This window comes from Geotrypetes seraphini, chromosome 2 (genome assembly GCF_902459505.1).
Source record: "Geotrypetes seraphini chromosome 2, aGeoSer1.1, whole genome shotgun sequence".
Taxonomy (NCBI): domain Eukaryota; kingdom Metazoa; phylum Chordata; class Amphibia; order Gymnophiona; family Dermophiidae; genus Geotrypetes; species Geotrypetes seraphini.
The window spans coordinates 268510806-268535341 of NC_047085.1; the positions used below are offsets into that span (position 1 = coordinate 268510806).

Here is a 24536-nt window from a genome sequence, read left to right on the forward strand (position 1 = left end):
CTACAGACTTCTGCATTGGCTACTGATGGAGGCACGCGTGAAGTTTGGATGCTTTTGCTTTAAGGCACTATTCAGTTTAGCCCCTAAATATATAACTGACCTCTTCTCTTTCTCAAACAACAGACATAAGAGAAGCACACACTCGAATTTTGTTTCCCCACCGGTTAAAGAATGTAAATTTAAAAAACACCATCAACATCTTCTCTCACATCAAGCAGTATTATGGGGCAAAGATCTGGAACAATTGCTTACGTCTACTACTTATGGGGAATATAGGAAACACCTAAAAACATATCTGTTCCTGAATAATTTAGGCAACTAACCTGTACAATCCTACTCCACAATAACTGATCTCTAGCGCTGTTAATAACTAGCTTCTAACTTTGTTAATTCTACTTAATTTGTAACATCTTTTAACCATTATAAACCGCATAGAACTTCACGGTCCTGCGGTATATAAACTGTTATTATTATTATAGAGTCAATTTGGCCCACAGGTTAGGCAGGGGTGGGCTTGGGATTGTGGGGGACAGCTAGGGGGAAGGGAGAGGGAAGTGACATGCAGGCCAGGGTGAGGAGGAGAAAGAGTGAGAGCTCGCATGAAGGGAGAGAGTGAGGTGACAGGGAGAGGAGGGAGGGCACAAGATAGCAAAGACAAGTAAGCAGGCAGTATGGCTAATATGAGAACTAGCAAAAGGGACAGGTGACAACCATCATGAGGGGTAGGGAGAATGAGGCAATGGTGACATGGAGCATGGGATGACAGGTGGCTAGAGAATAAGGTGGCAAGAGAATAAGGTGGCAAACAGGCCAACCAAGGTGATAGCCTTCCACCTTGGGCAGAGAGAGAGGTAGGGAGAGTGAAGTGGCAGGCTGGATGGGGTGAAGGGGAAGGGGGAGAATCTGGTGACAGGAAAGGCATAAGGGGGTACAGAGACAGTGTTCTCCCCAGAAATTTTTTCCAGCCGGGTGGCATGAAAAAGTAGCTGGGTGAGGTGGGCGAGACAGGGAAATCTGATGGTGGGGAAAATTAAGGGCTCCTTTTACAAAGATGCGTCAGCACCTTAATGCGCGGAATAGCGTGCGCTAAATTGCCGCGCATGTAGCCGCTACCACCTCCTCTTAAGCAGGCGATAGTTTTTCAGATAGCATACGCTAATCCGGTGTGTGCGCTAAAAACACTAGCGCACCTTTGTAAAAGGAGCCCTAAATGTGTACTATTTTTATTAATTATTATTTTCCAATGTTCACTATTGCTTCCTTTTTTTAAGGTTTGACACTTGTGCCAGAATATTTTTACTAAATTTAAGAAGTATCCAATTCTAGAAGTGAATAATTAGATATTCGCCCTCTTTCAAATGGTATAGAGCAGTGGTCTCAAACTCAAACCCTTAGTGGGGCTACATTTTGGATTTGTAGGTACTTGGAGGGCCACAAAAAAAATAGTTAATGTCTTATTAAAGAAATTACAACTTTGCATGAGGTAAAACTCTTTATAGTTTATAAATCTAACGCCAATCATGATCAAATGGCATTGTGTAAGACTTGCTTGACCCCATTTGATCGTGATTGGTGTGTGTTTGTTATCTTTTATGCAGTTTGCTTTATACCTTAACCCATGGACCCCTGAGGAAGGCGTGTTATCCGAAACACGGACCGTGTCAGGTCCCTTGGTTGGCTATAAGGTTGTATATGTTACTGCATTTACTAATATACAACGCCTGCATCTTGTACATTATCTGCAGTCTGTTCGTTGTTTTCTGGTTGCTGTTTACTGCAGACTACGTTGGACTTTCTTTCTCCCTTTTGTGCATCGACTTTATTTTTCTGTGCATTTAACTATGTTTCCAGGGTCTTCTTGTCCTTTGACTGTTTTTCTCTCCGTCTTCACTTTCTGCCTTGCATCCATCTTTGGCATTAACTTAATATTCAATTTTTCTGCTTTCTTTTCAAAATCTATGTTTCCATGTCATCCCTTCTCTCTCTTCTTCCGTCCTATTTCCATGGTCTGACATCTCTTTCTTTCCTTTCTCTCCATCCCTCCTTCCTTCCTTTCCCCTGGTCTGGCATCTGTCTCCTTCCCTCCCCCAACTTTTTATTTCTTTCACCCTGCCCCCTTCTTTCTTTCTCGCTCTATCCATGCCCCCATTCTTTCTTTCTCCATGCCCGCCCTTTCTCTCTCCATGCCCCTTTCTGTCTGTGTCCCGTTTCCCTTCTTTCTTTCTGTCTCTCTGTCCCCCCCTTTCTTTCTTTACTTCTCCCTGCCCTCCCCCAAGCCACCACCATTGGGGAACAGGCCACCACCGCCGCAATCGGGGAACTAGCTGCCGCCGCCACAATCGGGGAACAGGCCGCCACCACCACAATCTGGGAACAAGCTGCTGCCACCACAATCGAGGAACAGGCCGCCACCGCCGCAATCGGGAAACAAGCTGCCGCCGCCACAATCGGGGAACAGGCTGCCACCACCACAATCGGGGAACAAGCTGTCGCCACCACAATCGAGGAACAGGCCGCCACCGCCGCAATCGAGGAACAAGCTGCCGCCGCCACAATCGGGGAACAGGCCAGTAGGTCTTAACTCTCCCTGCATATCTTCTCCAGCGCGGGCCAACCAATTCACGCCACCCGATGTCAATTCTAACGTCGGGGAGGAACTTCCGGGCCAGCCAGGCAGCAATTGGCTGGCCCAGAACTTCCTCCCTGACATTAGAATTGAACGTCGGGTGGCAAGAATTGGTCGGCTCCGAGCTGGGGAAGATATGTAGGGAGAGCTAAGACTTCGGGCGCTGACCTGTTCCTCGATTGCGGTGGCTTGGGAAGGGCAGTGGAGAAGGGAAGCAGATTGGGGACCCCTGCTTTAGGCAAGGACAGATCGCGGGCCGCAAAATAGTCCCTGGGGGGGCCGCATGTGGCCCGCAGCCGCGTGTTTGAGACCGCTGGTATAGAGGTTTAAAAAAGGGAAATGCGTTAATGAAATCATTAGGTTCAATCTAGCCATTTATTTCTGCATGAATTTAAACAACTAAAAAAAAAAGATAAATATAACTCATCCAGTCATACAAGAAACATCTCTACAGCACCTCTAATAATATTTTGAACACTATATTCCTTCCTGAGGTCTCACTGAGGATATGAAATAGATGCGATCCCCACTTCCAAACCTCTTCCACATAATTTGAAGGAGACCTGTGTGATCGCACTACAGCAAAATAAAAAAGTAGCAGATAAAAATCAAAATGAGAGCTAGGCAAAACAGTTTAGGTAAAAATGCAGGTAATAATTAGCAATGTATTAAAAATATTTTATTTTTATTTGCTTATAATGTCATTTGAAAGCTGTTTGATGTTAATACAGCTTAATTTAATTCATTATAGTGTGTGTGGGGGGGACAACACCTACATCAACAGTAAAGTTAGCATAGGGTCATTAAATCCAGTGGCGTACCTAGTATATATGACAGCCAGTGCTGATCATTTTTTAATAACCCCCTCCTCTATATAAAAAAAGTTATTTTTAATAATAATCCAAGAGTTACACAACAAGGGTGCACCTAGGAAAAGGCAGCATCTTAAACACTGCAGTGAGCACTAGAACACCAACACATGCATTGTAAAACTAAACAAGCCAGATCCTGCACAGTCAATTGATCCTGTATAGTCATTGCTAACAGAAAGCCATGTCCTTTTCATACACACAGAACAGAGATACACCCTCGCCTAATATGGAATAATCACAAACTAAAAATAGAAATATGTAGACAAAAGTTAAACTGAAATGCCAATAAACCAGACTCTGCATACAATGCAACACCACAGAAACAGTGACACGTACCCTAATACTGTGCAAAATATAAAGACAGTAGATGTAAATTTGAAAAAACTGCTACATAACAATCACCACTTTACAAATTAACAAACATAAATAAAACAGGGAAGAGAGAAATAAGAAAATACCATTTTATTGGACTAATCCATTTTTCAATTAGTAGTAATTAGCTTTCAGAGGCCAAATCTTTCTTCAAGACAGTACAGTATACTGCTGTTATGGTATCCTGTCCTGACCTGAGGAAAGGGGTTTAGTCCCCAAAAAACTACCTTATTTCCATTTTCTATTGATAAACTTTAATCAATACAGTTACAATACTACTTGATTCTACGTAAAACAACAACAAAATTTTTTTTCCACCTTTTGTTGTTTCTGTTTTAATCATCTTTTCACTCTCTTCTTTCTATTCAGCGTTTGTCCTCACTCCCTTTCATGCAACATCTGTCCTCTCTCTTTGCCCCTTCCACCCAGCCTCTGCCCTCTCTCTCTCTCCCCCTTGCATCCACTGTCCACCCTCTCTGCCCTTTCCATCCAGTGTCCGCCCTCTCTCTCTTCCATATGGCATCTTCCTCTTTCTATGTCCCTTCAATAAACTGTATATCCTTTGCCCTTTCTCTCCTTTGTACTCCTGTGCCCTTTCTCTCCATTTCAGCTTCACCCCCTCTCAATTTTTTTTGTCTCCACCACTTCACCTATGCTCTGGCACCTCTATCCCCTTCTCTCCCCCCATGCCCTGGCATCTCTCTCCTCTCCTTCCATCTCCCCCTTCCATTCCATTATTTGGCATCTCTTCTCCTTCCTTCCTTTCACCTGGTCTGGCATCTGTCTCCTCCCCCTCCCCCCACATGCCCTGACATCTCTCCCCCCTCCATGGTCTGGTAGCTCCTTTCCTTTCCCTCCCTCCTATGGTCTTGGCATCTCTTTCCTCTCCTCTCCCTTCCCTGGTCTTCCTTCTCCCTTCTCTCTCCCCAATTGTGTGCAGCAGCAGCACTTCTCTTCCTCTCCCCCCTCCCCAATTGGATGTTGCAGCAGCATTTCTCTTCCCATCCTTCCCCTCATGCCCTGGAATCTCTCTCCTCTCCTATGTCTCCCTCTGCTTCCTTGCTCTGGCACCTTTCTTTCCTTTCCCTCTGGTCTGTCATTTGTCTCCTTAGTTTCCCTTCCCTCCCCTCCCCCATGCCCTGGCATCTCACTCCTCTCCCCTACTCCCCTCCTTATCTTGCATCTCCACTCCTTCCTTTCTCTCCCTCCTTCCTTCCTTTCCCCTGGTCTGGCATCTGTCTCCTTCTCCCCACCCATAATCTGGTATCTCCTTTCTTTTCCCTCCCTCCTATGGTCTTGGCATCTCTTTCCTCTTCTCTCCTTTCCCTGGTCTTCCTCCCCCCCCATTGGGTGCAGCAGCAGCAGCATTTCTCTCCCCCTAATTGGGTGCAGCAGTAACAGCATTTCTCTCCCCCATCACTTCTCCCCCCCCCCGCCTCGGTCGGCAAATTCGCTACAGGCTAAGGCAGGAGATAGGTCAGCGACGGAGGTAAGCTTACAACTTGCAAATCTCTTCAAGGGAAACTGCTGTAACCTCTGCCCAGGAGGATTCTATTACCCTAGCAGGCTTATCTGTCCTAGATTCTGGGTTGCTTTCCACTGCCGATATAAGCTGAAGAAATGGCTATACAAATCCATCTTGAAATGATTGTCTTAGAAGCTGGCTAACCCTTACAGGCTGTGCCTGCCAGCACAAAGAGATGATCCGACAGTTGAAACTTATTCATCACTTCCAGATAGATAATGAAGAAGCACTCTGCAAATATCCAGTAATTTCAGGACTTCTTGGAACCTGAGAGCATGAAGGTGGGTAACCAATGGTTGACATGAAAATTGGAAACCACTTTCAGCAAAAAGGATAGTACCATATGCAGTATCACTCGAGCCTCCGACATTCTAAGAAAAGGCTCTCTGCATGAGAGAGCTTGCAGCTCCAACACCTGTCAAGCTGAAGTGACCGACAAATTAAAACACTGTTTTCACCATGAGGTCCACTAAAGATGCCTGATCCAGAGGCTCGTATGGAGCTCTAGCACATGTTCACAGGAACAAATTAAGATGCCATGATTAGATTTGTTGATGAAACCTGGCCATATCTGGGTGTGAAATCAAGGACTTCTTGTTCCCTTGGGGTCTAAAGCACAAAAAACCTGCTACTTAAACTTTGAAGGAGCCTACAGTCATCCCTTTTTCAAGTCCCTCCTGCAGGAATGTGAGGGCCAAACTGGATCCTCACTCTTCTATGCGCACCAGATCTGGAAACATTTCCAGGCTTTTACATTGGCAGCTAACATCAACTGCTTCATGGATCATAAGAGGTGGCAATGACCACATCCGAATAGACTTTCCATATTAAGGCTGCACACTTAAGAGTCATGCTATAAGACCAAAGCACTCCGGATCTTCCAGCGCAATCGGGCCCTGCGTGAGTAATGCTGGGTGGCAGAGTACTCTGAGATTCTGATCCCTCTACAGAAAGATGAGATCTGCGTACCATAGATGCCTCAGCCAGTCTGGCATGACTAGAACAACCAGACCCGGTGCAACTGTATTCTTCACAGGACTCTGCCTATCATGGGTCATGAAGGGAAGACATATAGGAGCACCTCCTTTGGTCATGTTGCTCCAGTGTGTCCAAGCCGTCGCTTCTTGGCTCGTATCTTTGTCTGAAGAACCACGCTGCCTTCCTGTTGGCTGCCAACTCCATTAAATCGAACGTTGGTCATCCCCAATGGCTCACAATACTGTTGAATGTTTCTGGAGAGCACCCATTCCCCAGGATTTAGGGTTTTCTGGCTGAGGAAATCTGCTTGCCCACTCTCTCCCACTGCCAAGCAATACACCCTCCTGGCAGCGGGAGAGATGACCATTCTCTCCCGCTGCCATGCAACCCTCTTCCCCCTCACTTAAATGGCTGGCCGGGGAGTGTGTGCTGATTGGCGGTGGGAGAGTGGGCATCTCTCTCGCTGCCAGGAAGGTGCATTGCTTGGTGGTGGGAGTGGGCATCTCTTCTGCTGCCGGGGGGGGGGGGGGAAGGGGGTGTTTGGCAGTAAGAGAGTGGGCATCTCTCCTGCCAATCTTCAAATTTTTTTATTTTAAGTTCCAAATTTTATTAAAGTTTGAAATATACATTAACAAATCCAAACAGGAGAGAATATCAAAATATGTTCATAAAGCAAACATCAATTGCATAGGGTATTTGAAAATACACATGAACCATACTTCAAAACATCCATTCCACCCCATATCCCCAATGCAGAGAGTGAATCACATACCAGCATCCATACACATTCATTCCTTCAACATACACTCATACAGTTTTATCCACATATTCTTGTATGGGCAACCATATCCTGTGAAATTTGGCCTTCTTGCCTCTTTTCCATAATTGCAATCTCATATTTCCCAGTCAAACATACAGAGTTTCAGCAAAACTGAAAAGATAATAAGGATGCATTCTTCCATGGTTTGAATTGCAATAGCAGTATGGCTCCTATTTAAATGGAAAATACTTAAATAGCCCTGGAATGCTTGATACATTAATTGGCATTAATTCTGACTTAGACCAATTTATTTTATAGCCAGAGAAGCTTCCAAACAGGGCCAGGTGAATCCATCAAGCAATCAAGGACGTGGATGCCAGCTGACCACAGCGAGGTGCAGGACAAAGAAGTGATCAGACAGCCAGAAATAGTTAGTCCTCTCCGAATAGTGCAGCAAAACTCGCCTGATATCCAACTTGCGCAAAATCTGATCCTTTCAATTCGATCCTGTGGAATGAAACAAACACAGGCAAATGAAACTCCTGGTAGACATGGAAGGCAGAAACCACCTTTGGTAGAAAAGAAGGTACAGTACAGAAAACAACTCCTGTGTCCATAATAAGGAGAAAGGGTTCCTTGCAGGAAAGAGCCAGAAGCTCCAAATATGCCATGCCGAGACAATGGCAATCAAAAAGACAGTCTTGATCGTCAGATCCAGAAGAGTAGCATCCTTCAGTGCCTTAAATGAAGAATGATGTTAAGACCCATGAAGGGAAAGGAGGATGCAAGGAGGCCACAAATGAAGCACCCCTCTCATAAATCTGGTCACATCTGGATGAGCAGTAAGCAAACTAGAGCCTCTGTGTGCTCTGAAGCATGAAAAGCTTGCAACCTGTACTTTAAAGGAGGCCACTATTAAACCCTTCTCTAGGCCTGCTGCAAGAAAAGCCAGGACCACCAAAATGGAAGCCCTCTCAGGCTCCATATAGTCCTTAGCACACCACTGATGGAAAGTCTTCCAGGCTTTGGCATGAGAAGCCATAGAAGAGTGTTTCTGTGACCACAAAAGCGTTGAGGACAAAATCTGAAGAATTGTGCTTCAGCAAAGCTGAGCGCTCAAGAGCCACGGCGGAAGACCAAAGCACTGTAGATTCTCCATGGGCACTGGACCCTGATTGAGAAGGTTGCCAGGGAGAGGGAGGTTGAGCTTCCTGTCCCACTGAAGACTGTCAAGATTCGCAAACCATAGACGATTAGGCCAGACTGGAGCAACTTGAATCACAAAGCTGGGATGCATTGCTATCTGGCGGATTATCTGAACAACTGGAGGCCACAGAGTGGACACAAAGGAGCTCTTGAGGTGGCCAGGGTAGTCCCCGCAGTGCTCACCCTAACCCAACAGGTTGGGATCCATCATAAGAGTTAACTACTCTAAGATCCAAAGAAATTTGCCCTGGTGGACAGCCTCTCCCTGAAGCCACCAGTGCTGACTTCTGCACACTGGTGCCATCCAGGGGACCAGCATCTGAAAGGGATGACGTTGTGGAGATCATTGAAAGAGGAGGGACTCCTGTAGAGGGCACATGTGCGCACTGGCCCAGGGGACTGCCTCCAAGGAGGTGTCATGGACCCCAGCATCTGCAGATAATGCCAGGAGGTGAGAGCTGGAAGGTTCAGGAGATCTCTGATATGCCTCTGAAGTTTCAGACTTGGATTGGTGTGGCTTGGGAAGAAACGCAGGACCCTGCCGGGTGTCGAAGAGAAGGCCCAGATACTCCAAGGTCTAAGACTGCATCAACTGGCTCTGTTTGAAGTTGACAATCCAACCCCAGCTCTGTAGCAGAGAGACCTCCATCCCCGCCCTACAGGTGCACTCATGTCAAGACAGAATCTGGATCAACCAGTCGTCCAAGAATGAATGGACCTGGACACCCACCCTGCCTGTGGAGAAAAAAACACTACAAGAACCATCACCTTGGTGAAAGTGCAGGGAGCTGTTGCAAGCCCAAAGGAAAGAGCCGTGGACTGGAAATGCTGTTGCAGAACATGGAAACACAGAAATCTGCGATGCTCTGGAAATATTAGAATATGGAGGAAAGCCTCTGTGCGATCCAAGGATGCTAGAACTCCCCAGGAGAGACAGTAGCAATGACTGTGTGCATGGTTTACATTTGGAAATAAGGTATCCACAGGAAGCGAGTGCTCGACTTGAGATCCAGAATGGGCCTCTAATCCCCTGAGCCGTACTTTGGCATGATGAAGATAAAGGATATCTGCCGAAGCCTGATTTGTGTTCAGCAACAGGTTTCAAGTGCTCGGATGTCTAAGAGACACTGCAAAGTAGCACGGACCCTTGACTCCTTGTCCGGCCGACCTGCCAGCAAGTCCAGAAACAAGTCAGAGGCAGGCAAAATAAATTAATCTTGTGCCTCTCCCAAATGCTGTGCAGCACCCAGTTATCCGAGGACAGGCGAGTCCAATCCTAGTAAAACTGAGCAAGGTGGCCCTCTGGAGGGCTGTTTAGGAGCAGTAACTGCCTGAGGATAGCTGGAATGAAAAGTTGTCTTGGGGACGGTATCCCTGGGAATATTTTTGGGAAGAAGAGCCCAAGGATGTGACAAAATCGGTGTAAGGGATGAAAATTACTACCGTCCCCTTCCAAAGTCCAGTAAGACTTGAGCACAGGGAGAGACTTAGGATGGCGATCAGCAACACCGGCCCTAAAGTCATCTAGACCTGTCCCAAAAAGCTGACCTTTGAAAGGAAGTCTGCTTAAAGTGGCCTTGGAGGCAGCATCCCCAGCCCAAGGACACAACCAGAGAGGCCGGAACGGAGACACCACATAAGTGGCAATAATTCAAATGAGATCAGAAAAGGCATCCACTACATAATTCACACCGTCCAGCACTAGCTGAGGACAGACCTCCACTTCCGCAAAGGGCACCCTGTGAAATCTCACAAAGGAGGCTGCCGCCACCTGGAAACATGAAGAAGCCACTTCAAAAAGGTTTTTTTAAAAATAAATACATCTACCACCACTGTGCAATCCTGGAAGTCCTTAAAAATCGCTAGCGATTTTTACCATTCAAAGTGACTCTCGGCGTGACATAACATCAGTTTGGCTTTATTATATACTTTTCAACATTTGTTGTGACACATGTTTTTTCCTTTTTCTACCATGGACCCCTGATGAAAGTTGTCCGAAACACAGACCGTGTTGGGTCCCCTGTGTGGTAAAAAGGTTTTAATATATAGTTTGGTTGTCAAAATTAATTTTGCCTACATCGTTGTACATATCTGCAGTTTTGGCTTGTTTCTTCCTGGTTGGTTTTTTCACTGCAGACAAGGTTGGACTCCCCCCTTTTCGTTCCTATTGCTAAAGTATTATATTGTTCACCGACCACTGTACTTAAAATTAGTAATATTCAATCCTCTTCATTTCGCCTTTCCAGAGGAACACGACAGGGATGTCCTCTTTCCCCTCTCTTGTTTAACATTACCCTAGAACCCTAACTGATCTCTATACGGCAGAACTCTCAGATCTCTGGGATTCTATGTGGCAATCTTGAACTTAAAATGTCTGCGTATGCGGATGATATATTGATATATACCAATCCCCAATCCCTTCCAGAGTTAATAAGGACTATCTCAGCATATTCAACATATTCTGGCTATAAATTAAACACTTCCAAAACGGAATTAATGCCACTCAATAAATATGTTATTAAGAATGATATAGTGGGATACAACTTTCACTGGGCCAATACCAAATTAAAATATTTGGGTTTAAATTTTGGAAATACAATTCAGGACACGATTTTGTTTATATCTAATGATATCATAGATAACATCACCAGATTAACGAAAAGATGGTCACCATTGAATCTTACATGGTGGGGGAGATTGGAGTCAATCAAAATGGTTATTACACCTAAAATTCTTTACCCTTTAAGTATGTTCCCAATTCTTTTCCTGAAAACATTCTACAATAGAATTGATCGATTACTGACTAAATTCCTCTGGAGTAGCAAAGTACCCCGAATAGCTCTACATAAATTGAAACAGTCGCGACAGACTGGAGGTGTGAACTTCCCGGAATTTCTCGATTATCACTATGCTTTCCTTCTTAGACAATGCTCGCAGTGGATTCTTTCCTCTGTCCAAACCGAATGTCATGCACCCTGGATGTAACTAGATCGAGAATTATATCAGTGGATGAAATTGTCTTATTTACCTTTTGTGTCATCTACTGGGAGGATACGGAATAAAGATTATGTATTAGATTCCTATAAAATGGCTATTCAAATGGTGGAAAATTTTATGACTACTAAATGGAACAGATCTATGTATCTACCTTTATGGTGCAACCCGGACATTAAAATACAACAACATGTAGTTAGCTGGAAAACTTGGACATCCTCTGGCATTTGGACTCTAAATCATATCTTTGATGGGACTAGTTGGATACCCTACGACAAATTGTGCTCTCTGTTTAAATTACCGCCTTCAGAGTTTTTCCAATGGCTACAACTCAAACATGCACTTCATGACCTCATACATTCAAAAATAGAATGTGGCTAGTACCGGATCTTTTAACCCTTTGTGGCAAGATTGCCTACCATAAAAAGGAAGCTTCCAACTGGTATAAAGTATTAAGACTTCACCAAGCACACACCCCAGATAAACTGGTGAATACCTGGCATGACGAGTTGAATATGGTTTTGGATTCAAAAGACTGGGAAGGTATATGGGCTATGCCATATAAAATTTCTAGATCGGCTGCTTTGTACCAATCTTATTATTTCTTGCTACACAGGGCGTACTGGACGCCACAAAAGTTATCAAAATTACAACATACAGATAAAACAGGTCTTTGCTGGTCTTGCAAACTATCCATGGGGTCTTTGAAACATATGATTTTTGAATGCCCCTTGCTGAAGGGCTTTTGGGCCAAGATTTGGTCTCATATTACCTCTCTAGCGGGTAGTACTATTCCACTCACATATGCATGCTTAATCACTACTATACATTCCATTCAAGACCCCTATATACATGAGACGTACCACTTAATACAACTATTATTGTTAATTGCAATTCGTATTATTTTAGCCAATTGGAAAGATTTTTCTAATGTCTCATACACTGAGTGGTGGAACACTGTATGTTTGTATGCCCGCTATGAAAGGGTTGCTGCTGAACGTAATAACTCGCTCCGAAAGTTCACAAAAATGTGGGCACCATTGTCTAGTGAAGTAGCATTTGTGTTGCCCCATGACCGTCCTGGTGGGCCAGACTTATGAATACAAGAATTGCCTTACTGTATCATCATGCTGACATATCTGACTGTATGAACCATCTTATAACTTTATGTGACACCTTTTAATGTTACTATATCCTCTTATACTTGCGTGTTTACCTCAGACCTGTACACAAGGCTGATAAGTTTGTTCGTTAGGTTATGTTATTATTCTTTGTTCTGTTTTTGATGACATGTCATGGACCGCCTGTACTTACAATCTGTGAAAACTTCTTATGTATATGAGGTCTATGCTTGTATTTCTATGACAAAATGCTAATAAAACTGATTGAACTTAAAATCCAAGATGGCCACAACCAGTGAATTTGCACCAAAAATATATAAAATCCAAAAATAAAAAATAGCAATTTGGGGTCTGGGGAGATGGGAGACCTGAACCCTACCCTCAGAAACTGTGGAAAAATTAATTTAAACACGTTTTACAAACCACTCCTGAAGTTCCCATAGGAAATAATGGAGGTTTTGGGTGTTTTTTTTTTTTTTTTTAAATTTAAAAATATTTATAACCCACCTATCCACAAATCTAAGCGGGGAACAAAAATCACATACAAACTATCAACAAGTAATACATACAATTACAATATAACAGGACAAAAACAGCAAAAAAGAACCACAGTTTAGTCAGTCACTGAAGTGCCTTGCCTGTCAGCATTTTCTCAAAGCAACTGAATGGAGAGAAGAATTTTCTGCCTCAGAATAGTTCCAAATTGACCAGACTTGAATATCTTCGGACTGCCAGTTGGCTGGACACTGACTGTAACCTCCGCCACCACGGATCCTCACCACATAACCGGGGACTGGAAATGCAGCATGCATCTTGAAACTCGAGGGATTTTCATTCAGGATGCATACGGCCTACGCTTAAAACCCCTGGCAAGGTCAGTGGGCAAGCAAACTCCTAGGGGAATGGATCCCAAGTCGTAGAATGGTGGCACATGGTAGGTTGGCTTCAGAGAGCCACCTAAGTTTCTCCATAAAGCAGAAGTCCAAACTCACGGGACTGCGTTCTTTTCTCTGACAGACAACTACCAGAAAGGAGTCTCAAGGCACTGAAGCCACCGAAAAAGACAAACTAAGTGAAAAATAAGAAAAAGAAGCAGAGCAATTCAAAAGACCTCTGCACAGATTGCTTGCAGAAATTCAAACTGTAGGGGGCTCTAACTCACTCCCTAAGGTAGGAAGAGCACATGCTCAGAAAAGTGTCTGAATTTCTGCAACTCCTAAATTGCGGGAAGGGATTGAACACCTAGTGTATGGAATCTGGAAGGGACATAACAGAATTTCAGTTTTCATTAGATCTGGCCAATGTGTGTGGAAGCTATTTTGCATGAAGGCAAAAGAAGGTCTTTCATTATTTAAATTATTATATTATGGCTTGAATACTGTGGGTTGAGCAGAGGAATGCAGACTGCAAGCTCTGACCATCTGCATCAACCTTCACTAGCACACATTCACAGAACCAAACTTGAGTTTTTAGTTTTGGTCAAAACCAGGTGACGGCTGCAGTTTCAGTTTCAACCGAAACTGCAAAAAAGCAATTTTGGTCAGCCTCTAAAAGTTGTGCTGTGAATAAGTAAGGTTTACCCAAAACAATTCAGTTTGTCTTAGTTGCCTAAGAAATAAGCTGAGGCATTTATGTTTAGTAATCATACTTTACACTTCTGCCAATAATAGATATAGTGCTTACCATAGATCATGAAATGAATTTCTTTAGTAACATGTTTATCTTCACTTCTATAGAGAATATTACAGGTGTATCTTCCAGAATCATAACCATGAATAATGTAAAATATGAGACTGCCTTCTTCTGTTAAAATGAACTTTTCAGAATCTAGGAAAACATAATATGATTACTTATTGTATAGTAAGTGTAACAGTTTGAAGATTTTTTAAATTATTATTATACATGAGAACAGATATTCAGAAACATGCTATTGAGAAAGTAGCCTGGACTCACAAAAGCCAGATGCTTTTGGGTTAGGAAGGAACTTTCTCAATAACAATTCTGCCTTTCATATTCATCTTAGGGTTTAAGTCGATTCTGAAACATCTACCTAGCAATTACCATTACATTAGTTCTTATATTTTGTAACTACTCAAAGAGTTCAGTGCAGATCACAAGAGAAAACTAACCAGGCAATACAAAAAATATATTTTACAAATAAATGGGACCCTCAACAGTACAATATCAACTTAAAACATAAAATTGAATTCACTAGGTGCCAGCTTTAACTAAAGACAAAATTATCTAATTCTCAATCCGAAATTTTCTAAAAAGAAATGTTTTCAGAGCCTTCCTAAACTACAGATCATTCGGAATAATTCTAAGTTACACAAGCAGTGTGTTCCAAATTACAAGAGCTTGATAGGCAAAGTTTATGGTCTTATACAGTGGTACCTTGGATTACGAGCATAATCCGTTCCAGGAGCATGCTCATAATCCAAAATGCTCGTTTATCAAAGCAAGTTTCCCCATAGAAATAATGGAAATTCACTTTGATGCGTTCCCTCCCCCCACGAGAACCGGCATTGCTCCCCCCGAAGGCCCCCCTGCGATCTGGCACCACCCCACCCCGCGATTGGGCACCCCCGCCACGATCCGACACCCCCTCTGACGCGATTGGGCACCCCCCCCCCCCGCTGAGATTGGGCACCCCCCGCCCAATGGAGAACCTGGATTACGAGGAAAGACTTAAGAGACTGGGGTTGTTCTCCCTTGAGAAAAGGAGACTACGAGGGGATATGATCGAGACATTCAAAATACTGAAAGGAATCGACAAAATAGAGCAGGAAAAGACGTTATTTACAATGTCCAATGTGGCACAGACAAGAGGACATGGGCTGAAGCTAAGGGGGGACAAGTTCAAGACAAATATCAGGAAGTTCTGCTTCACGCAACGAGTGGTGGACACCTGGAATGCTCTCCCAGAAGAGGTAATTGCGGAATCCACCATTCTAGGATTTAAGGGTAAATTAGATGTACATCTCCTTATGAGTGGCATGAAGTAACATGGGTAGGGGTAGGCTAGATGCACTTTTCTTTACGAGAAGCTTGGAGCGATATGGGGACCAAAACTATGCCAGGGTTCACCTGGCGGGGCCTCCGCGTGTGCGGATCGCCGGACTTGATGGACCTAGGGTCTGTTCCGGAGATGGCGCTTCTTATGTTCTTACTCTCATCTGGGCACTGGCACCGGCATGTCCTGTACTTGGTGCCGGTGCCCGAAGATCGGCCTCCTCTTCTGCTGGGCCTTGAGCATCTGCGCATGCTCAAGGCCTGCGAGTTCACGTTCTGAACATGAACTCGCAGGCCTTGAGCATGCTCAGATGCTCAAGGCCCAGCAGAAGAGGCCAATCTTCGGGCACCGGCACCAAGCACAGGACATGCTGGTGCCCAGATGAGAGTAAGAAGCAGCGGGGGGGTGCCCAATCGCGTCAAGGGGGTGCCGGATTGCGGGGGGAGGGTGCCGGATCGTGGGGGGGAGGATGCCTGATTGCGGGGGGGGGGGGGGGGGCGCTCGTAAATCGAGCCATGCTTGGTTTCTGAGGCACTGATTTTGCAAATGTTTTGCTCGTCTTGCAAAACACTCGCAAACCGGTGCACTCGTAAACCGAGGTACCACTGTATTTTATTTTCTTGGGGTTAGGAAAGTGTAACGTCCAATGATCTTGAAGATAAATTTCTTTAGCAATAATCTGAATCCACTTTGACAAATATGCAGAAGCTAACCCATGTAAGATTTTTAAATACTATTGACTGGCAACTAGTACAATTCCACTAGCAAAGGTGACACTCTATCAACCTTATAAGCAGAGAAAATCAGTCTACCTGCAATATTTGAATTATTTGAATCTTCTTTAAAGGATTTTTTGGGCAACCTTCATATATGATATTATAATAATCAAGGGTCAAAATTAGTAAACTTTACATGACCAGACAAAAAAAGTAATTTATCTTGTACATGGCAAATTCTTCTAAACTTTTTCATCACAAGAAATGATTTCCTGATCAAAGCATTCACTTGAGATTCTAATGAGAGGGGATTGGATAAAGTTATTCCAAATAGCTCTTTTTTTCCCAAGCAAAAAGTGTTTACCACTTTATTTCAAAATACTGTCATTCCACATTTCATTTTCTGAGCCTAATAAGAACTTAGGCCCTGATTCTATAAATTCATCTAGTTAGGTGCCAATATAGGTGCCTAATTTAATTAAGCAATAGGCTTAATCAGTACTGATAGTGGCACTCAACACCACCTCACAATCAGATTTAAGAGGACTTAATTAAAAGTTAGGGGGTTCATAATCGAAATGAAAATACATCTAAAAACCCGCATAAATCGGCACTTGGACGATCAGAAAGACAGGTCGTCCAAGTGCCGATAACTGAAACGGGTTTTAGACGTATCTAAAAGTAGCTTAGGCCTTTTAACTGCCGTTGCACGCCCAGAGTGAAAAGGGGCGTTTTTCGAGGAGTGGTTAGGACGGGATGTTGGCTGACCTAGACTTAGTTGTCCTGCAGCAATAATCAAAAGTTTAACAAGACTGCCTAGACGGAACTTATATGTGGTAACTTAGGCGATCTAAAAACAGGTATAAATGCCCAGAAGGTATCCAAAGTGACCAAATAACTACTGTAGACACAAAGTACAGACTCTCTCACAAAGTGATCACTGACCCCCCTACCACCACAGCCATAAAAATCGGAATAAAAACGTACATACCTGCCTCTAGAACATCAGCACCTGGCATAGGAAAGCTTAGTAGAACTGCACAGAGGTAGCTTAAGTAGTCTGGGGGGTGGGCTAGTGAACCATAGAGAGGAGGATCAAGGCCCATAAGCCACTCTAAACATTTATGGTGGAACATGTGCACCCACCAAAACCCCCCTAAACCCTACTGTACTGCCATATAGGTGCCACTTGCAGCCTTAAGTGCTATTGAGGTGGTAGACAGGTGGTTTGGGGGGGGGCTCATCATGACCTGCAAGAGAGTTGTGGTGAGATATTTATGTGGCACCCTTTTTGTGAAGTTCACAGCAGTGCCCTGTAAGGTGACCCACGACTCTGTTGCCATGTCTGGGTGGCCAGTCCATCACTTTGCTGACCCCTCCCACATCTAAAAGGTCTTTTTCTAGGCGCTTGGACTTGGACAAATTTTGGGACGAGAATGTGGTATAAAGATAGATGACTTAGCGGTCTGGATGATCAAATGGCTGGACGTACAAGTAGACGATTCTCAACAAAAAACCAATATTATGGACATATTTTTTGAGAACGGACTTTAGATACTGCTGACTTTCAGCGACTAGCATTCTAGGCCCAAAACGGACTTAGACTTTTTTTTTTAAATTATCCCCTCCACGTGCCTAGCTCAAAACCTTGATTCTGTGAAAATTAGATGCCTACACTAAAAAAGTGGTAATTGCTTAGGTACAGATTATGGATATGTTTGCAAGTTAAGTGCCTGTGAATCAGGTGCCATTAGGCTCTGATTCTGGCGCCTAACTTTAGGCACAGAAAACCCTGGCATAAACTGGGGATACCTAAACGGATGCCGAGTATAGCCTATGCACACTAATCGTGATTCTATGAGTGCCTAAATTTAGGTGAACTCTAAAGAATCAGAGCCTTAGTCTTTTCTTTATTAAGTTTTAATTGAATCTATAGCTCAAGAAGTTGGACACAATCCTGTATCATGACAGCAGTAACTGCTGTTGTGAAAGAAACTGGAAATAAGATGGTAATATCAACATAGCTTAGAACTTTTTAACCAGCAGAGCCCAGTGCTAATCCACGTGAAGACATTAGCACATTAAATAATGCTGGTGACAAGGAAGAGCCCCACAGCACTCCACAATTGGCTTGTACCAAGATTCTGATACAGTGCCCTTAAAATTTATCTCTATATGTTCTTGATGTTAAACTCATAAACTAAGACATTATATTCTGCCCAATTTCAAAGCTACCTAAAATTCCCACCTAATCAAAGGTGTTAGATAAGCCAAACGTTAACACTACTGCACTATGGGTTAGATTCACTAACTTCATGGATCCGATCCGTCAGTGATCCAATCCGTGGGTTGCCGGCTGCTCGATTCACGACGCATCCTCATGCAAATGAGGGCGATTGGAATCATCCCCCCAACCGATTGCACGGATCGCTGATTGAGTAGGGGAGAGCCCTGACAGTAGTGACAAGAGAAGCAGCCTTCTGGCACTGCTGTCAGGACTTCTGCCGGCTTTTTTTTTCTTCATTTTTTTAATGGGCTGCAAAATAACAGGCCTATGAAAAAAAAGCCTCCCCCCACCCGACAAAGTGCCCCCTTGCTGAACACCCCCCTTCACACGTGCCAAAATGGCAGGAGGGATGCGGACTCCCTCCTGCCAGCAACTGACCGGCCCGGCACCCCCCCTCGACTGAACCGGCCCGGCCCCCCCCCCCCCCACGTACCTAAAAGTTGGGCGCAGGAAGGGTGCTCAGTCCCTCCTGCTCCTTAGGCCTCCAGCACAGTCTGTGGGAGCAGGAAGAACCACAAAGTCCTCCTGCTCCTCCTCCTGACGCAATGTGAATGTGGGCCTTAGGCCCTGCCCCGATGCATCATATGATGCACGGGGATGATCCTAAGGCCCTGACTGGCTCAGGCACTTCAGGCTCCTCCACCTAAACTCACCAGATAAGCACTGATAACACAGACCCCCACACACTACCCCAGTGATCACCGACCTCCCCCCGCCCCCATAAAAATATTAATCACACCTTTAAAATTCATCCTCCAGACCATCATCACCTGGCCATCTGGCATAGGAAAGCTACATCGTCCAGCACAGGGGCAGCTTAAGGGACTCATAGAGAGGAGGATCCATGCCCATAAGCCCCTGTAATCACTGCATTGATACTTAAACATGTGCACTCCCCTATATACCCCCCTAAAACCCTTTTTACTGGCATATAAGTGGCTCCTGCAGCCATAAGGGCTATTGGGGTGGTAGATAAGTGGGTCTAGGGGATTCTGGAGGTGGTTTGGGAGGCTCACCGTAACCTATAAGGGAGCTGTAGGGAGGAGAAGACATGGCACCCTTTTTGTGAAGTTCACAGCAGTGCCCTGTAAGGTACCCTACTGTTTAGGTGGCATATCTGGGTGTGCAGTCCATCACTTTGCAGACCCCTCCCACGTCCAACATGGCTTGTTCTAAGCGTTTTAGACTTGGACGAAAAGTTGGATGAAAATGTGGTATAAAAATGGACGATTTAGTAGCTTGGACGATCAGATTGGCAGGATGTATAATTAGACGATTTTCGAAACAAAAAAAATTTTGGACGTATTTTTCCAAAATGTGTCTTAGGCTGTTTTTTACTTTGGGCGACTTGCGAGTTGGACATAAAAGGACTTAGACGTCCCTTTTTATTATGCCCCTCCACCTGTTCTATAAATGCCTCATAAGACACACTACTGCATGCCAAATACATATTTATATGCGGATTTATTATAATTAATTTTTATATGTTTTCATACTTGAATATTTTTGTCTATTTATTTTTAAGGCTTTTTCTTTAGTTTAAATCTTTAGTTTACCCTTAGATTCTTGGATAAAATTTCCCAAGACATCTAGGTGTGTGAACTTAATGGGTTAGTATCTCTGGGATCACACTGTATAATTCAATATCAATTTTATTGGTTTAAAGTTCATGTAATAGTATCTTGACTCTTTTTTGACATAAAGAGCTCTGCTTATGTATCTAATGAGAGTAACTTTATTCTTTCATATTGCCATCACCAGCAGTTCTAGGCAGTTTACATAAAAGAGTACTGAACATTCAGTGAAGTGTACAACTATACATAGAATACGTGAATACTTCCTCATGTCAGTTAGGTATTGTCACACCCGTGTCCCCAAAGAGCATGGCGGGCAGCTGGGTCGCGACACACTGCTCTGGTCTAGTGTGTTCCCCCTGGAACTAGGGGAGCCCTTCAGGACTTTTAACCTTAGGCAATAGCCTAGATCTGATCTTTTCAGCAGACCTTTCAATGCAGTCACATTTAGGATGGCAAAAGAAAAATGCAGGTTTTATTAGACTACCGGCCTCAGAATCAAAGTTCATAACATCTTGGCTTAGTTTGTGCAGCATTAAGCAAGGTTTACTCTGTAATTTCATAACAGGTTTCAATGTCAGCATGGAAATACAACAAAAGAAAAGGTTTGTATTTTTATCAAATCAAGCTTTAACTCAGCCATGAGCTATAGATTTATCAGGTTAAGTCAATACAGTTCTTTTCAACAGAGCCTAACTTCAGGAATGTTTGTAGCCTTCTCAGAACAAATCCTTTAGTCAACTTTCCCTTACAGTGGCAAAAGAAGAAACAACCTGTCCTGTGCTTTAGGATGAGTTTTTACTGCAGTAGTTCAATACTGGGCTACAGGCACAGGTAGGCATGAGAGAGAAAGGAGGTTTTAGAATTCTGTGCAAAAATGTTCTTACTGAGACTCAAAGACATTTTCTATGGCATTCATGCAACAGACATACAAGAATGGTTCTCAAAGGTAAACAATCTACTGCTGAAAACAAAAAAACTGTGGATACAGATGTTCTGGAGATAATTTATTATACACCGACATATAAAAACATGAAAATTCAATTAAAAAAGTACAATGATAAAAAATACAGTGATAAAAATCCAACTAGACCCAAATGTAACCCTCATCAAACAGGATGGTGGTTAGCAGGGCTGTTACAAACATATCAGTTAAAACAGGTAGCTTTTAACCTCAGAGATTTTTAGAATGTTAATGAGAAGCATGCAGGCTCAGTGCAATGAAAGGGGCTGCCGTGGCAACAGCTAGCAGCTGGTGCCTGCACATGGAGCTCTGCTATCACAGAAAACAAAAACAGGCTGAGTTTTCCTGCTCAGCGTTTGACCAAGTTTTAGCCACTTCTCTGCTTAGCAAAAGAATCAGTTCCTTAGGTTTAAGGCACAGAGATAATGCAGAAAACTTTACAGTCCAAAAATGTAACTTCAATTGCAGCACCCACTGTCTCCATACAAGAAAAAGGAAGCAAGGAAAAAAACATCCAGCACTCATGTTTGTTCAGGCTACCTCCATTTGCTCTGGTCAGGATTCTGCTACAGCATCATTCTCCTCAAAGTTCATAGCCTCACATGGCTCCGAGGTTAGGCAAGCTAACCTCTTCTTTCTCCTCTGTCATTTCCCAATCAGGGCTGCTCACCTCAGCTGCCTGGTGTGTGTGAAACTCTGTCCCATTCTGAGCTTCTTCCTGTCTCTCCTCCCCTGGCGCTCTCCTCAATCACTCTTTAAGCTGAGGAAAACTACACTATGTGGGGGGAAGGGCTTTCCTTCCTCAGCCTGTGACCTTTCTCTGAGAGAAAACTTTCTCTCTGTTTTCTGTCTCATAGGAACAAGATAATAGCAGGGCAGCCTTCTCTTGCTTTGTTTTGGCACTGCTTTAGGTAAGGCAAAACTTTCCTGCTTCTGTCTGTCCTGAAATTCTGTGTCAGTCTCATCCTCACTGTTCATATGGTAGTCGGCTATTTCTCTATCATGGGCTCTGACCTGGTCTGCCCTCCTGCACCGGGGTTTGTATGATTTCCTAGATTTTCCTGTGACAAAACCTGGGATTGCAGTGGGTTTGTCACATTATGTTTAAATATGATTTTAATTTGATATTTTTGTTCACTGCAAGAATATATTGTACTTAGCCATTTTTATTATTAGTTTTGTTATCAATTTGTTTAACTTAATTATCTGTTTCTGATATACATGCGATTTTTTTTTTTTTTTACATTAAGATCTAAGACTTCTGACACAAAAATCATCACCAAAACATGGCCACGGCAAGTCTATTTCCTATTGCCATCACGTTGTATTGTTATGAGAAGTCTGTTGAATGTTTATTCAATACATTATAATAAAGGCTGTTTTAAGAGTACAAAGTCCTTTGTTCCTTGAGGACCTTTTCCTTCTATTTTTTCATACATACAGGATGATCCAGTTCACATCAGGCAAATTGAATTTTTCAGCAACAGCATCTTTCCTTTCATTCCCAACTAATGAATATCTTCAATCAGATCCATGTTCAGCTTCTCCATTTGTGTTGGAGGTCTGTAGAAAACACTCATGCAAATACTGGTTCCATTTTCTCTTTCCAGAACAATCCATATAGCTTTTTCTTTATCCTAGGTTCCCTGCATTTCAGCTATTTTGATATTTTTTCATATACAGTGCCATTCCTCCTCCCCCCCACCTTCAGTCCTCCTAAAAAGAGTATAGCCCTGTATGGTTGCATCCCACGGGAAATCACTGAACCAATGTCTCTTTAATAGCAACAATATCTGAGTCCATACCTGGGCCAGTGGAGGGTTGAGATATGCCCAGTGGGAACTGAACTTGGTTTCCCTGGTTCTCAGCCCACTGCAATAACTATTAGGCTACTCCTCCACTTTCTGTCACAATTATATCATCCTCACCACTCCCTGCACAAAAGCATTCCCAGTATCCACCAACTATCCAGGCCATCTGACCACCCATAGGCCCTCTCTGGGCCTACCATAAGAAACCTTTGTGGTCTAGTGATTTTTTGGGGGGCAGGAATGAAGCTCACTTGTTTCTGCCCGGTGCTGCTGTTCTTTCAAAATGGCTTCCAGGACTTCCAATGGCAGCTCCTGCTTACACTAGTTACAATCTCAATAGGGTTGCCGGGATTTCCTGGAGCAGTCTCACAAGGAGTGGAGGAGGAACTGGTTGTGCACAGAAGCAAGTGGAGATTGTTCCTACCAAGGATACAGGAAGGGGCTCCCACTGGGGTGGGGGGTTCCTGTTTTAAATTGAGCCCATATTCTTTTCCTCCAAATCCCACCCCATTCCAATACATGAGTCAAAGGAGAGATGCCAAAATGGCGTTGGAAGATGCAGAAGGCTTTACCCTCTGGTGGCGTCTGAACCTCCCCAACTGAAACAGACTACTTTGGAGGTCAGCATCCTTCGATTGACACTGCGGCTTTGGGCACTCCTGGAAGTTCAACAGGAGGAAGCTTGGAAGGAGCATCATTAAGCCCAGTGCTGCTTTCCCCTCCCCTGCAACCCAGAGGTGATCTGCTAGTGACTAAGGGTGACCTTCCTATGCGGATGAGGAGTATGGAAGAGTTGTCTACGGAGGAGATACCACTGCAATATCGTCTCTGACTCCACTAATAAGTGAAGCAGTAATGGCAGGTGAAAATCTCTTGTGGGGGGAACCCCAGACATTTACCACCATAGGTCTCAAGCAGAGGGGATTAATTAAACCTGCAGTAGTCAGTCTCTCTGGGAAGTTTTGGCTCATATGGATCATTCCCTTCAGGTACAATTTAAAAATTTTTCTGATAAAATGACTGAATCTGCAGTACAAAAAGATGGTTTAGTTCAGGAACAGGAACAAGCTACCAGAATAGATAGTTTGGAGACTCAAATGCGGGAATTTACTGCTGTTCAATTGAAAGAGCGGGGAATATTAAAAAGGAAGATGGAAAACCTTGAAAATCAAATTAGAAAGAACAATTTACAAATTTTCCTAAATCTCCTCTAGTACCTCCTATAGAGATGCTGAGGAAATAGAGAGATTTTGTGTCTTCCTGAAGATAATTTGCCTCCAGTAGTAAAGGCTATTTATTTATCTATCTATCTCCACATTAGAATCTGGTAACGTGGAAGGAAACCAAGAAGCCGTTCCAACAGGAATCTTTAAATGTGACAGAATTTTTGGAATCATCGTCAAAACCAATTACATCCAGAATGACTCTCTTGGAACTTTTGCATTAGAATCATACTGTAATTCTGCATTAAGAGTATTTCCGATATATATCTCAACAATTTTTGGGTTCGTAGGTGTACATATTTCCTGATTGATCTAGAACAACTCAGACCAGAAGAAAGGAATTCTTGGGGTATAAACCTAGAGTTCTTGGCCTGGGAGGCTCATTTTTGCTGAAATTTCCTTGTCAATGTTTTGATGCTCTGGGAGACGTCCACAAAGCACACCATAAGGAGCCTGTTCCTGGACACAGGAATATAAAGTTCAAATCTTTATTT

The 24536-nt window shown here is 43.6% G+C and overlaps 1 protein-coding gene across 2 annotated transcripts in view; it reads right to left on the reverse strand.

Moving 5' to 3' along the window:
- Nucleotides 1–24536, reverse strand: part of LOC117355797 (zona pellucida-binding protein 2-like) — a 148333-nt gene that overhangs the window by 93380 nt on the left and 30417 nt on the right. For both annotated transcript variants that reach the window (XM_033934843.1, XM_033934844.1), the window contains exon 4: nucleotides 14138–14281. In XM_033934843.1, the coding sequence (XP_033790734.1) occupies nucleotides 14138–14281 (144 nt within the window). The remainder of the gene's footprint in view (nucleotides 1–14137; nucleotides 14282–24536) is intronic.